Source organism: Vigna umbellata, chromosome 6 (assembly GCF_029865625.1).
Source record: "Vigna umbellata cultivar VRB3 chromosome 6, Vumbellata_1.0, whole genome shotgun sequence".
Classification (NCBI taxonomy): domain Eukaryota; kingdom Viridiplantae; phylum Streptophyta; class Magnoliopsida; order Fabales; family Fabaceae; genus Vigna; species Vigna umbellata.
Window position 1 is genome coordinate 10205151 of NC_142170.1, and position 16757 is coordinate 10221907.

A 16757-nucleotide genomic window follows, 5' to 3' on the forward strand; every position below is an offset into this window, starting at 1 on the left:
TTTAATTTTAATATCGATCATATCTCAGATTTGGAAAAAGTGCACAAGGAGTGAATGCTTATTTCATTCAATTGAACTGATTAAGTTTTCTTAGCAGCCTCAAATTTAGACTCAAGAAATCTGGTGCATGCACTTATCAATGATATGAAAAATAAAAACTTACACATGCATTTCATGGATCACCCTATATGTATTCCAAAGCAATATTTCCCATCATCTTAGCCAATGGCACAGGACACTTTGTGACAATATCAAACTTAGAAGGGTTTGAGGCATGTCCAAATAGTGATATGCTTAGCCAAAGAAGCTCCTTTAAACTCAACTTAGAAGAGAGGAACCCTTGCCAGTAGTAAGGTTTCAAGTCAAAAAAGGCATTGAAGAAACTCCTGCTTCCATTCAAGTCAAGCTTCAACAAAGTCTCCATTCCAAAAGAGTAAAATTCCCTCTCCATTCTCTTCTCAATTGGCCACATCTTATTCCAAACTCTATCATAAAGCTGTTTCCCCCTGATCATTCTGGTCGACCCAAGACACTCAGCTATAGCAAAAGCCACAACAGGTGCCACAGCCATTGTTCTAGCCACCATATACCCTGTGGAAGGGTGGACTACCCCAGAAGTTCCACCAATAGCCATCACATTTTGAGGGATCCTTGGGAGAGGTCCTCCCATTGGGATCAAGCACTTTTCATCCTCCAACACCCTCTTCACTCTAATGCCTAAGTGCCTTAACCTTGCAACCATCCTCCTCTTCACTTCCATGTAAGACAACACTGGACGGCTAACCAGTGAAGTCTCTTCAAGAAATATCAAATTGGAACTGAATGGCATTGCATAGAGGAAAGTAGGAACCCTGGAATTACTCACTCTCAAAGAAGGCTCATTCCCTAAATGAGAATCCCTCCAATCCATCAAAACCATCTTATCCAAATCAAAAGGGTGTTCTTCCACTTCGGCCAAAACACCATGAGCAATCTGATAACCTTGGTTTCTCACCTTGTCATATGATACAAAACGACTACCAAATCCACTGGCATCAACAACTAAACTCCCCTTCAATTCTACTCCATCATCACACAAAACACAAGACTCAAACTCTTGGTGCTCAACCTCCCATGCCTTTGCCTTGTGAAATCTAACCCCATTTGAGACACACCCTTCGATCAATCTCTCTTTCAGCTTCCTCCTACCAACCCTCCCATAACAACGATCCAAATACTTGGTCTTGGAATCATCAACATGAACGCAAGCCATAGGCCATGTTTTGTCCAAGCAATCCTCCAGACCAAGACTCTCAAACTCATCAACCCACACACCATAGTTATTAGGCCACACAGAAAGAGGGTCAGGATCAACACAACAGACCTTAACTCCGTAGAGGGACACTTGCTCCGCGAGCCTTATACCTGCAGGGCCAGCACCAATGATTATCACATCAAAACGAGCGCGATCAGAAGGGTGGCACCATGGAAGATCAAAATCTAAGGCTTCAGGTTGGTACTCAGGCCTCAAACCAAGGAAGTTTCCATACTTGCTTGTGCTGTGGACCCTCTTGCCTCTGATCAAATTTCTCGATGCTGTGTAATGGACTTTGGTAAGAGGGAATGGAGGGATGTTTGGGTGGAGGGGCTGGTGAGGCTTCGGCGGAAAAGGTTGGGAAGATAACATGAAACGAGTTCCCATGTTTTTTGCAGTGATTCTGGTTTGTGTGATGGAGAAAAGTAGATGGAAATTCTGCAGAAAGGAGGATGAGGTAGGTGATGTTGTCTATGGCGAAGGGAGTTTGGACATTGAGAGATGCATGCAGACAAACAGGAATCAAAAACTTACACACCAACACGATGCTCTCCACTCCCCTATAGGCAACATTTATTTCTTATTTATTCAATAAATTATATTAATTACTGAGTCGTTTAGTGTAAAGAAAATATTTAATTCATGCGTTATAAAATATTTTATTTTAATTTTTCATTTAATACTTGTTATTTCATTTCATTGTTACATAGGGTAATGTTTGAGGAATACCAAATATACATCTACATCAAGAGAGAGAGAAAATAAAAAATATTTTAATTTCTATATTATGTTTATTTATAACAATGTTAATCAATATCTCACACACGGTTAAAAATTAAAATTTTATTTCATCTTATACATCTCTTCTTTATGAATTTACATAAAAGCTCTTATATATATAATATATTTTTTTCAGTTGTTGAAAAAAATACTGAGTGTCTATTCCTATGAGGTATTTTCTACAAGCCTTAAAATAAAAGTATTAAATATAATTCCAAAAAAAAAAAAACTTAGGGATATCCTTATAATTTTATTCAATTCTTTCTTTGAATGCAAACGACACGTTTCTTTATGATTTTTTATTGTGATCCTGTATAAAATTTCATTATTTAACATGTCAAAGTGATTAGCGAGACCTTTATTTATTGATTACTTTGTTTATTTTTTACATTTAAAATTTTAAAGTTGTTAAATGAAAATACCAAATTTAAATAAATAAATAAAATTGTTTCTTCTCTTTATTTATAAAGTTTACATTATCTAAAATAATGTGTTGATTATTTTATTTTGTAAAGAAAAGAAGCCTGAATTAGAGATATTTTCATAATTTATATTTGATATTTGATAGATAATTTAATAATATACATGCATGTATTCTATTTTGAACATTTTAGTCTTTAAATTTTAAATAAATGACTTTTTTAATTGCTTGTTATTATTTAATAAGTAGTAAGAATCCTTCTTATATAATTAACTAGTGATATCTAAATAAATTCAAATCCGTGAGACAATGTCGCTTATCACGAGTTGGATTGATTTGATTTGAGTTGGTTTAAATGTTTTTTTGGTGAAAACCAGTTTTTTTTTAATATTTGGGGATTTTAACTCAATTGTAATGTCATCATATCTTATGCGTCATAAAATAATAATGGGAAGAAAATTAAAATATAATTTATAAGATAATTACATTTACATAAAATACATTATCATGTAACAATAATTAAATCATAAATAATAATTAATATTATATAAAACAGTTCATATTTAATTAATATATAACTTAGGATAAAACAAATATTTTTAAAAGTATTAAATAAAAGTATTTAATACATATTAAAGACTTAACTTCTTCAGTTTCAAATAAACATATAATTATTAAATTTGACATGTCTAAAATTCATAAAAAATATAATTAAAAAAAATACATGAGATTACTCTAAATCCATGATAAAAAATTATATTTTACAAAATATAGTCAAATAATTTCTATTATAAAAAATATAAATAAATAATGAAAATATATTATTAAACATTTATATAATCTCTATAAATAAAAGTTAAATTAATTAATTTGTCAATATAATGATTTCACATATATGAAAAACATAATAAATTTTAAAGAGTATGCTTCTGAAACTAGAACAAAAAATATTTTTTATGTTGCACTTAATTATGCACTCCTTTGTCAAGAAATTAAAATTACTAATTTAAACATTTTATCAATATTTTTTAAAAATAAATAAGGAGTAAATTTTAATTATCACCTAATAGTACAAGACAAGTCATTAAATATAGTTCCATATTATTTTATTAACCACGAGGTAATCTTTTTTATCAAGTTTTATTCTCAAACTTAATTTATTTATATAATTTCAAGTAATTAACTCGTATACTTTGGACTTATTTACATATTAATGGTTTTATATTATTTTAATGAGATTTCTTTTTTAAATTTAATGCACCTTATTAAAGGTAAAGGTATATAATCTCACCTATTAATAATAATTCATATTTTTATTAAAATTTTAATACATTTGTAAAATTAATTTTCTTTACTAGTTTAATCTGAGTTGATGGAGTTCATAACACCAAAAAGCTCTTAATTAAAAAAATCTATGGAATCAAAATATTTACAAAAGTATCATGGGACAAGGCAGGCCAAAAAAAAAAGTTAATTTTTGAATAAAAAAAAATATAATTAACTCCTAATATTATTGTAAATCTAAGTACTTCTGTCAAATAATTATATTCAAAAATTTTAATCATGCTGAATAGATTTTGTAAAAAATAATTATTATTTACAAACATCTCAATAAATATTATTTTATATTACTTTTACAACTAAGGATATTTTGGTAATTTTTATCTTTATCTATTAAAACAATCTTTATCTATCACATTCATTAAATCATATACAAATTTTTACAAACTTTAATTTTAAATCTACTTTTAAATCCTCTGAAATCGTATGAAAAAAAGAGTATACTCAAATTACTCTTAATCTCCTCTAATCCATCTATTTTATCTCTTTCTTCCAAAACGAACATGAATATGCAAAGAAGGGTTGCGTCCTCACATGTACGTGAGGATCTGAGAGTATGAAATGTGATTTTACAAGCCTAGCCTTGCTCTTTAATCTCTCCTAATATTCACATGTTTTACATAAGGTATTTCCATTTGCATGCCCTCCACAGTTTTTAACCCATTATTATGTAATAATAAAAATGATTATTTATTAATAATAGTAATTCTTTATTATGTAACATTTTAATTAAAATAATTTCCAACCAATAAAATTATATTATAAATTAATTACACCGGTTAATCTTGTTAACTTAATCATTCAAATTTTATTTAAAATTATTTTTTAAGTAAATATATTTTATTTTCGATTAAATTTAATAATAAGAACAAAAGTATTAAAATATTTTTATCAATCACATCAATTTTAAACTTTATTTTTTAAATTTATTCACTTTTACTTTTAAATCTCTTAAAATAAACAATACAAATTTTAGGTTTAAACCATCGTCCTCATTTTTGTATGAAAATCTGAGTTCGGTCCTCATTTTTTCATCTGTCTCAATTGGGTCATATTTTTTGTACCCTCACCGTTAATTGGTCTCAGACGACGTTAAATTAAGGCCACGTGGTGCAGAAAGAATGTGCTTATGTGTGTTCCTCATTTACGTGGAGTATTTTAATTAAAGGAAATGAAATCCCTAAAGTGAATATCCCTAAAGTCACATCACCATATTTTCTCTTCAATTTTTTATATTAATTATATGTTTTTTTAACGAAATTCATACAAAAACAATATAGATAAATAATTAACTATTGGACATCAATCGATTAAGCAAACATTTTAAGTATATGTTTTCTTTTTAATCTTCTAAGCTTTTCTTTAAAAATAAATTTATATAAATAAAAAATATATAAAATACCGACTATAATAATATTATTTTATTATAAGACAAAACATCACATCTTATATATTAAAGATTTATTTTAGTATTTTTAATATAATATTGTTAAATTATTTCATTTTATAGAACTTAGTCCTAAATCAGGTTGGGATAAAAAAACTTAATAGAAGTAAAAGTAATTTTATTAAAAAATTTATATGATTAAATATTTATAAAGTCTTAAAATCCTATCTATTATAGTTAATTTATGATTTTTTTATATATTGATTATTTTATTTGAATAATATTAAAAAAATATATTAAGATAATATATTAATTTAATTAATAATCCAATTTAATCGTATTTATTAGTCATTTGAACTAAATTATTTTAAATTTAGTTTTTTTAATTTTAATATTTTTATAAAATTATGTGTATTTTAATTGAATATTAATATACAAAATTGTTTATATTATATCAAATTATTATATAAAAATAATAATTTATTTAATATTTTTTTAATGACTATTTGAGAGAAAACATTTCCTTTTAAACTAAAATATGTTTATTATATTTTAGATTTCATAACTAAAAGTAAGTCTTATATATAATTTTTTAAATTTCTTTTCAAAATAAATTCATAAAAACATTAAACACAAAGAAAATTAAAAAATACGTACTTTTACAATTCTATCCAAATATAAAATTTTTTTAGACTTATAAAAGATAACTTATTTTAATATTTTTTTAAATTATTTTATTTTTAAATTTAAATAAATTCAACATATATATTATATTTTTAACTTTTCAAAGTAATAAAATTATATATCTAACGATTACAATAAAAAATTATTTTAAATAGTTTTTTATAAAAATTAATATTTATGTATTTATATTTAAAGAAAAAAGATAATATTAAAATATTATGTAAAACATGAAAATTAAAATATTAAATAAAAATTATCAAATAAATAAAATAAATAATTAAAAATAAACTAATTTAATTATGAAGAATAACTATGCTCTAACCCAGGTTATATCGTGTAGGTAGTGAAACTTAAAAAAAAAATCTTCTATAAAGTAAATAAAAAATAAATAAAACTTGGTTTTAAAAATATTAAATAAAGAGAAGTAAACAATGTCACATGTGTTTATTTAATCAAAACACTTATGAGGAACATACATAAGCACATTCTCTCTGCACCCACGTGGTCTTAATTTAACATCGTCTGAGACTAGTTAACGGTTAGGGTAAAATGTGTTCATTTTTACAAAAAATATGACCCAATTGAGACAGAGGAAAAAATGAGAACCGAACTGAGATTTCTATACAAAAATGAGGACCAAAGGAGGGTTTAAACCCAAATTTTACTATGAAATTGATACATTCACTTATATTTTCATATCCATTGTATAAGTAAACAACTAAAAGCAAACAAATCAAACTCAGAGTTTGGGAAAAGAACATTCCTTTGTTATAAAAACACTCAACACAATGCAAATTAACATTTATATAATTAATTATTATTGATAAAGAAATAATTAATTAAATTAAAATTCCCATTAATTGTATAAATAACAAAACAACTCACCTTATTGAGTTTGATTTGCCACCAACCAAAAACAAGTGACTTCTATTTCAAAACAAACTAGAAAAAATATTTATTTTAGAAAATTAAAACAAATTTAATTAAAAAATATATAAAAATATTAACAATTTACTTTAGATATTGATCTAATTCTTTTGTAGTACTAGAGAAAGTAAATCCACAAATATAAACTAACAATAATAACATATATTTTAGTTTTAAGATCCATAAATTTTTTTAAAAGTACAGAATAAAACTTTGAACTTAAATTTGTAATATAGTTTTCTTTTTCCTTTAAAAAGGGTTGGTAAGTAAGATCTACTATTAACCTCGTGAGAAGAGCTGTTAGAGATAAAGTGAAGATTAATAAACCGACTAAGACATGGTCAACTTTTTTTAGAAATTAAAGTTCACACTTTAATCAATTCCTTAAAGGTAAACCTTTTATTCCTAATTTTAAACCTCCGCGTTTATAAAGTAAAATGAGTACCTTATTCATACTAGCTTTGTTTTTTTTTTATAAACGTAGAACTCACTTCAAATGTCTTCAAAAAAATTGTATATAATTTTTAAAAAAATAATACATTAGTATAGATTTTTAATAATATTTTGACACAACACATTTTATTTTTTATTAGATTTAAAATATATCAGCACAACAATAAATAAATAATAAACTAATAAAAAACGATATGTACTATATTAAAATATTATTAAAAAACTTGTGTCAAAATATATTTTTTCATAATTTTATCTTTAAAAAAAACATCAATCTCATCGTTTAATTATCAAAGATGATATTTAGACACACATAAATTTTTAGATTTATTTAACATTATTTTTTTTACTTTTTTTTAAAATATAAAAATTCATTTTTATATGATTATTTTATCTTATAATATATGTCAAATAAATGTAAATATATATTATTCTACATTATTCTTTAAATATTTATAATGTTCTCAAAACAATGCACTTAGTTTGATGTTATCAATATCAATACAACACATTTTCCTTCAACTTTTTATGATTTTCTGTAAGATTCACCTTGAAATTGATCAAAATCTTTGCATGAAAAATGACGATCTATGTTTAAGATTTTCATAGAGACCAAGATCATCTAAATCACATTCCCTAGAGGTTAATTTGTGATCCAAACATACAAGAAGATAGAAGTTCGAGTTTGAAACTTTAAGTGTTTTGTAATCATTTTCTACATTAAAAACACTATTTATGTACAATTGTCATTTAAACTATTAAACACATGGATCAACAGAATACGTTTTTTATAATCTAAATGAAATTAAAAGTCTAATTTCGAAGAAGCAAACACGAGAGAATTTTAAAGTATTAGCTTATACAATTTAGTTAGTGAAAAAAAAGTCATTTTATTCTTTTCTTTCATTATACATTTTTTAACGAGGTGGATGGATAACATAAATTTAAATAATTTTCTTAATAAATATGTATGCATAAGTTAGTTTTGAGATTTATTTAAAGTATTTAATGTATGCATAAACTAATATTAAATTAAAAAATATTTTTTATTTTTTTTAAGAGTAAGAATATTTCCCTATTTCAAAGTATAAATTGATATATTTTCGTGATTAACTCTAAAGTAAGTTGGCAATAAGTCATCCAGAAAACATATTTTAAGGGTGTAAAAAACAAATATACACAAAATTTTAAAAGTGTCAAATACATGAAATACATTAAAATTAAAACATTACTTTTATTTATATATTAATTTGTATGTATAAAAAAAAATTAGAGGACCAAAGCATATTAGGAGCCAACAAAAGCTCTGCCAATATTTAATTTGTTTATTTGGTAATAAAGGTGACAAAATGTGTTAGTGTGATCTATTTTGGCATGACTTTTTGTTGGTATGCCAAAAGTATATGAGTTTAAATTATCTGTTTTTCCGAACTTTGCTTTTTTATTTTTTGTACTTTTAAATTTTGTTGTAAATTTATAATCTATTCATACAAATATTTTATAAGTTTTCAATTGATTAATTAATTTTTATGATTGAATTAAGTAAAACAGTTATTATCTTTTCATTTAAATTACTCTAGTTAACTATTAAAACTTAATTTAAACTATAATATTATTATTATATATCTGTATCTTCAAATAATATAATATGAAAAAAATAATTTTTTTAAAATATTTTTATTTTTATTTTTAACATTAAAAAATTAAGTTGACAAGTAAGTTGATCCTGTACTATCTTTGACCTCCATTTTCATGATATAGATGAAACAAACACAAGGAGACAGACCAATTAAAAACACCAATCCAACCCATCAAATTAATGAATTTTGATTTCAATTTCATTAAGAAACTTCTTTATTTTTACTTAAAAAAATTAAAGTTAATTTTTTTCCTTATAAAATGTATAAATTTTGATTTTAATTTATGTAAAATATGTTTATTTGATTTTTATCTTTCTAAAATTTTAAATATTTCTTTTTATTTCCCAAACAATGATCTAAAAGATACATTAAAAAAAATTAATTTAGGGATCTTAATATATTTTTTAAATGACGCATGTCAATATTATACTAACTTTTTAGAAGTTAATTAGCTTTATTCAATATAAGTTAATAGTAATCATCAATTTTAGTGAATACATTCTTCAGTTTTAGCTTTATTCAATATTTTGGCTAATAAGTGATGCTTCAGTTAAACCGATTAAGTATTTGCAAATTCTATGATTCTTTTTCTCTTGTCAATACGTTCTTATTTCTATTTAATAGTACAAAATAATCTGAATGATATCTATAAAAGATATATTGATACTTAAGTCAATAAAGTGGTCTGAACATTTAAGCATTAAATATAATTTGTAATAAGTTTTTACTTATTATCTATCTAATTACAACCTAATACTTTTTAATTATAATTATCAAGCTAATTAATACTAATATTTAAAAACATTCTTAATTATGATGTACTCGATTATTTTATTGATCGGTCAGTCTTTATAGGAATTTGATTGGTAGACACCAAAGATTTTTCTCATCGTCCTAAACATCCAGTCAGATCGATTGGTAGTTTGAAACTGGAGTTGAACCAACCAATACATATTTTTCTTGGTCAGGTACTTCCTATACAAGTGGAATCAAATCAACTTATAAAATCAATGCCAATTTTTGCATAAAAAATGAGCTTTATTTTCGAACTTCTCAATTCGTATACATTTTTTTCTGTACATAATCCACCAATAGAACATGCATTTGAAAATCTATGCCTACGCATAATTTTTTTATTCCATCCCTTTCCCAGATGTAGGAAAAACAGTGGCAACTTGACCGATTTTTCAATATATTAAAAGATTATGTCAGTTGAGTGTTCCATTAATTCCTCTTAAATATGAACTGCTCAAACATGCCATTGGAAAATCTTATCAGAAGTTTCAATTATTTGATTCCAATGAAGAAACACCACTATGTTTCTTTTTCTTGCTCTCATCCAAATCAAAGACTTGAAACGTGCAAGCCATGTATGGATTGAAGTGGTCTCATTTTTAAACACGGAACGAACAAAAAAAAGTGTTACTCGTGTCAAAATCTGTTGTAATTCACAAATTCAGTATTCCATTGTTTTTCAATAAAATATAATTTATAGAATAAGATTTGCACCAACTTTATATATTTTGGAAATTGATGTTATTAGTAGTTGATGATGTGAAATTTTTTACACATTCTCTCAATATATATATTTTAAGTGTAAAATTAGATATAATGAGTGGTTCCACAGATGCATTTATAAAATGATTTTATAACATATTAATACGGGACTTTCAATATTATTAATTTAATATTATGTTAAAAGCTATCTTAATAAATAAATAGATAAGTTTAAAATCAAAGACAAAGTCAAATTAAAGAGTCATTTTTCTCATCATGGAATATAGTCCGTAGACAACATAATTTATATGCAATTGTCAAGTTTTTTTTTTCTTTTAGTAATGGAATTTGAATGAAAGAAACATTTATGCAGACATAATTAAATACTTGAAATATTGATTTTTTTAGAAAAATAACGTGATTTTAATTAATTATACTAAATTTTTAACTGATTTTTTTATATTTTTTTGAAAAATTGAAGTTGATGATCCAATCCATAAAAATTAATTAAAGTTAGCGTGAAGAAGTCATTTGTCCCCATTAAATACTACGTTGCCACATGTCAATTAATTTCATTTGAAAGTTTAAAGAGTGTAAAACAAACAACAAACTATTTGCAAAAGTCACTAAAACAAAAAGACAACATCCGTCACTTTCCCTTCTTATATGTTGTTGGGATCTTATTCCCAATCAATAACAAATAGTAACAGTTAATCTTACAAAAGTTTTTCAACACTTCCCTACGACAATAAATTCTATATTTTTAACCAAAAAAAACTCTTAAAAACAAGTCTAACTACCTATCCTATATTACACGTTCCTTGAGATGAAGGAAGTTCAGTTAACCCAATCTAAATTTAGATGATTAATTTGTCATCCATGGGAACTTAGAATCTAAACATGTTACTGAATTAAGAAGCTTTTCCATGTTCAAGCATGCTTGACATAAGGCTCATGTCCAATTAAGTGTTCCCATTCCCAGAGTGGTTCCTCAACCCTATTGCTTGTATTACAATGTGTACCACTTGACCCTTCTCCAGCTTCAGCCTCATGGATATGACCATCACCGGAGTGACCGGTATCGGGAGAGCTTGATCCATCCACCACCGCTGCTCTCTCTTGACCACTTGTTGAAGCAGCACCACCTCTATCACCGTCAACTCGTAACTCAGCTCTTCCAATCTCTAGTGGTCGTCGATCAAACGATCTAAAGCTTCCCGATATAACATAAACACGACACAAGCTGAATTCGTGCCTCAACTGCACACATAAAAAAAAACAAAAACTATAACAACATCGTACTTTGTGTTAAATGTGAAAACTACCACCACACAACCAGCTTATAACAAGTTCAAATGTATTAAAATATACAAGGTTTTATGATAGAAATGATGAATATACCTTGGGAGGGGTTGCGTTGGATTGGTGAGAGTGTTGAATGGCTTTGTACTCATGCATCTTCCATTTGGTTTTCCTTCCGGATGGAGCCTTCCCTTTGTAAAACACCATGGTTTTCTTCATCCCGATGACTTTGTTGTCGGAAGAGTAAACGTGGCAAGGAGAGCCGGTGGCTTTCCAGTACCCACTTGCGGTGGTTCTGTTGGGTCTACCTCCTCTCTCCTCTCTCTCTTGTCTGGGCGAAAAGAAGAACCATTGCTCCGTGTCTCCACGACAACGCTCCCCTGCAAGTGCTGATGAAAAAAAGAAGGAACATTTTAGGCTTGAAACGTACTGATTAAACAAAGAGTTGAAAAAGTTGAAGGTAAATTATACTTGGGAGGTTCCAAGGCTCTACGCCATTGATTTCAATGACTGGAATAACCCTGCTGGTGTCGTGTCTTTGTCCCTCGAGCTGGTTGTGCAGATAGAAGGCAACGAGCTCTTCCTCTGTCGGGTAGAATCGAAAACCAGGTGGGAGATCTGCCATGGTTGGTTTTTTGTTACCGTTTGAATATTATTGTGGTAATGAAGTATGATAGTATATATATATGGAGAGAAAAAACTTAAATGGCGTGGCCATAGATGAGTGGGGCAGAAAGGTTCGCCGAGTGAAATGAAAAAGCTATTGAGTAGAGATTGGTTGGAAACTTCCACGCGGTTGCAGGGAGTAAGAAAACGTCTTTGTGCCCCCAAAACCTGTTATTTCCTTTTCATGTGTATATTTTATATATTTATCTTATGATGTTTTTGTGCCGTAAACATCAACTTTGAATTGGTCATCATCTCTTCTTCTTCTTCTTCTTGGTTTTGTTGTGTGAGCCCAACCCAATTAAACTTTTTTGGTGTATCTTCATTTCGTCCATGATGATTAATGGTTTTTCTGTTTACGTGAGCTGGGCCATCTTGTGGGTGGAACAAGTCTAAATTTTCGAGTCTGTCTAATAATGTCTTTGTCTTCTTGTCTTGCTGTGTTTTGTTTTGTACCCCGTTGATGATGTCATCAGAGAACTTTCCAGCTGCACTCACTCTGCCACAAATCCAGATCAATAAGTATAGCATAGCAATCATATCTTACTCAACTGCTTTAGGTGGTTGGTCGCCTCCTACCCATTACAGTAATTACTTAAATAATAATAAAAATAGTTAGATTTAATTACTTTTTTAAAGAAAATAATTACTTAAAATAATAATAATAATATATATTTATAAGATATATAATGTAATAAGAAGAAAACTATATAGTATAAAAAGATAGGTATTTGAATATTATTATTTTTTAAAATCTAAATTATTATGATCAATTATTGCATTCTAAACTTTTTGTATTTATTTTTGAAGTAGGTTATTCTCTATGAGCCTATGCTTGTTTTTAAGCATATATTATATATTCAAAAGGAGAACCGACGTATTTCATCAAATAACTAAAGATAATTTAGGAGTGTAGAAATGCAAGAGAAAGTAGATGTAGCTCTTTCACATTAATTAGTGAAGAGAGATACTTAAAGAGAAACATCAATAGTTGCAAAATAACTTAATTACACTTGATAAGAGAATCAATTATCTTTTCTCCATTTGTGCATAGTGATCTGATTCTCCTATCTTCATTTGTCTGTAAAATCGATTCTTAGCGATGAAGATGATCTAGAGGATACTCGTTTTAAATCACAGTGTGACACCAATGGGGTTGCCAACTGCCGCATGAGAGTAGTCCAAGCTCCTCCTAGACCTAGCCATCGAGACTATGGTTTTCTTGCACCCAAAAAATTCAATTACTTAGTTTTTGAACAAAATTAAAAATCAAAACCAAGACCATTAATAATAATAATAACAATTTATAAATAAGGGTAAAATTGTCATAATTTAATTTTAATAAGTGATATATTTCTGTAATATATCAAACCCATGTTCAATAATTTTTAGAAACTTTATTCTTATTTTTCTTCATTTTCATACACAACAGGGTAAACTAGTTTAAACAAAGGTTAATCATACACTAATTTATTTAACTTCATACAATCATATTATTCATTCACATCACATAAACTCTTCACACATAACACCACACTGACTTTGACTGTCCGAACTTAGAATGATTGTCGAGCTATGGCGGGTCGTGCACTCGTGATGACTTCTACTGCTTTGCAAAGTCATTGTCAATGGGTTTCACCCTACCACACTCACGAGGTTAGTCCGTTATCACTCACCTTGGGCCATACTGGAAGCACCCAAGACTAGAACCTCCTGCTACTCCTCACGACATGGATCAATCCTCTCTACTTGAGAATGAAAGAACATTGGAGTTTCAGGATAACCCCCAAGACTAAGCTCCTGCATTCATTCTAAACTTACTTGAATCTCAACAAGAGATTACACTTTGAATCACAACGTAGGACACCACCATGTATCCTCTCCTTGGGATCATGGAATTACGTTCATTAACCATACTTTGAACTTTACACTTTGAATTAACCAACTTTCACTTTGAAACACAACATACATCAATAACCAATGATATTACATAATACAACTTCAACTTACTTTATAAAACACTCAATGTTTCATTTAGAACAACTTAAGATCAAAAGAAAAGTGAACTAAAATTGAACCCCTCGCACAACACACACATTCGCATAGCGAAACTAGAGGCTTCTCGCACAGCGGTTTAGCTCACTGTGCTAATCCTCAGATAGAGACCCAACCCTCTAAACCATTCGCATAGCGGTTAGACTCACTATGCGAATAAACCGCGACTTGAATCAAACCCCAGACCCCTCGCATAGCGTTTCAGTTCGCTATGCGAGGGCCCTAGACAGTGGCTCAGGCTCCCCAACCACTCGCAGAGCGAAACTCATTCGCTGTTCGAATAAAATGAATAATAATCCCAAACCCCAACCAGTAGCATAGCGACTTGATTCGCTATGTGAATCATCAAACATAGAGCAACCCTCTCAATCCATTCGCACAACGCACCAATTCGCTGTGCGGATGCCTTGGTAGAGAGCATCTCGCCAAGGTGACTCGCTATGCGAATCCATTCGCACAACGAGTCTGCATAATCTGCAGAACGAAATTCTGCAGAATTATGCAACTCAACCACAACTTACCAATTCTACTCAATTTTCCCAACTCCTAACACTCCTAGATTGTTGTACAAACTTAATTAGACTTGACCAAGTGATTCTAAACTTTCCTAACATCAATCTAAAGTGTTTATGCACCAAATTCTACTCTAAAACCTCAATTTCATCAACTTAGAGACTCAAATTCCAATTTACCACTTTGAACCTGGTTTTTACCATTTTGATGACTCAAACAAGTCACATATGACTTATCTAGACTGCCCCAGCAGACCCTAACAACACTTGACCTCAAATACTCAAATTCACTACCTTACTTCCTCCAAATTGACTTTAAACAAACACAATTTACTTCACTTCCTACCTCATCACTGCCACAACAGATTACTCACATCAAATACCTCCAACATGCACAATCACAACATTTAAATTCATCCAAAACAGTTCATCATCATCACACTACAGTTTCATAAATCCAACATTTTCAATACATTCAATTCACATTACCCTGAAAATTAAAAATTGAGTCTTAAACAGTAAAATACCACCACATTCAACATATATACATATCATACAATAAATTAAAACAGTAGCTAGCTCCCCTTACCTTAGAGATAGCAGTCTAGCTCACAGAGATACACTGACAATGCCTTGCAACGCAAGAAAACTCAACAGAAACCTACAACTCACCAATTGGTGATAGAGAACAGCTCTTAGAACCTAAATTGAGCTAGAATTGAAGGAAAAACTGCTAACCACATGCAAGACAGAAACGTTGCATGCTCACAGTCCAAAATACACGGATAAAAGGGGAAAACAACTTACTAGCTAAGAAACACGAAATTGATCGGTCAAGATCGAAGCCCTCAACGCCAAGATCGCCTAGGCACCTCCTGATCGTCGAAAAGATAACTCAGCAGTGAGATAAGGTAGAGAACTCTGAGAAATAATGTTCTAGAGAGATGAAGTGTTCTTAGAATAATGATACGTGTTTATAAAAATTCTATTTATATTATAAGATTATTTTAAAGTAAAATAATCTGTCTCATTATTTTAATACATCTATCTGCTCTAATACTTTATTTTTTAGTTGGACTTTTGATCTTTTAACTCTTACATTTGCTTGAAGCTAACATTAATTTCAAATTTAAATTAAAAATGTATTTCTTCACCTCAAGAAATGTAAAAGCTCTCGAGTCATATTTACAATGTTTCGAGATAATATATATATATATATATATATATATATATATATATATATATATATATATATATATTTATTTATATATATTGTAGCTATAAGAAAGTAAATCAAGGCAACAGTACAAAACTTTAAAATTAGAGACTAAGTCAACTTGAACACTCTCGCTTCCCCGGCACACGACAAACGACACACATCTTGTTTTATGTGGAAAATAATTTCTTTAATAATAATTAGTTAAAACACTCTCAATTGTGAAAATAACACAATTATTTGGATTTAAATAAATAATTATTATACCTATATTAATATAAGTATTTCAGTGAACTATTATATATATATATATATATATATATATATATATATATATATATATATATATATAAAACAAATTTTATTATTATTACCAATCTTTATAATAGAAGACTTTATGTTAAAAAGAAAATCTTTATGTAATAACTCCATATTACACAATTTGTATATACAAATTATATAATGAAGATGAAGAAATAAGAAAAATGAAACAGAAAGAGATTACATTAAAAAAAACAAGAAAGAAAGATAAAAAAAATTATGTCAAACTGCTATGCTTAACCTCAATGATCGGATATGAAG

The 16757-nt window shown here is 28.1% G+C and overlaps 2 protein-coding genes across 2 annotated transcripts; both read right to left on the minus strand.

The window, feature by feature from the left end:
• Positions 1-70: 70 nt before the first annotated feature.
• Positions 71-1816, minus strand: LOC124841543 (capsanthin/capsorubin synthase, chromoplastic-like). The gene has a single exon (XM_047317832.2). The coding sequence runs from the start codon at positions 1679-1681 to the stop codon at positions 185-187; it is 1497 nt and encodes a 498-aa protein (XP_047173788.1). The 5' UTR covers positions 1682-1816; the 3' UTR covers positions 71-184.
• A 9235-nt stretch (positions 1817-11051) lies between these two features.
• Positions 11052-12535, minus strand: LOC124841545 (NAC domain-containing protein 90-like). The gene is made up of 3 exons (XM_047317833.2): positions 12198-12535; positions 11826-12115; positions 11052-11684 (listed from the first exon to the last, which is right to left on the minus strand). The coding sequence occupies exons 1-3, from the start codon at positions 12349-12351 to the stop codon at positions 11355-11357; spliced, it is 774 nt and encodes a 257-aa protein (XP_047173789.1). The 5' UTR covers positions 12352-12535; the 3' UTR covers positions 11052-11354.
• Between the last annotated feature and the right edge of the window lie 4222 nt (positions 12536-16757).

Excerpts from the sequence above, each read along its gene's own strand:
- LOC124841543 (XM_047317832.2), bottom strand. The coding sequence starts at position 1,681 with ATGGGAACTCGTTTCATGTTATCTTCCCAACCTTTTCCGCCGAAGCCT.
- LOC124841545 (XM_047317833.2), bottom strand. The coding sequence starts at position 12,351 with ATGGCAGATCTCCCACCTGGTTTTCGATTCTACCCGACAGAGGAAGAG. Across the intron at positions 12,116-12,197 it reads AGAGCCTTGGAACCTCCCAA|CACTTGCAGGGGAGCGTTGT; the intron begins GTATAATTTACC and ends TTTTTTCATCAG. Across the intron at positions 11,685-11,825 it reads CCAACGCAACCCCTCCCAAG|TTGAGGCACGAATTCAGCTT; the intron begins GTATATTCATCA and ends TTATGTGTGCAG.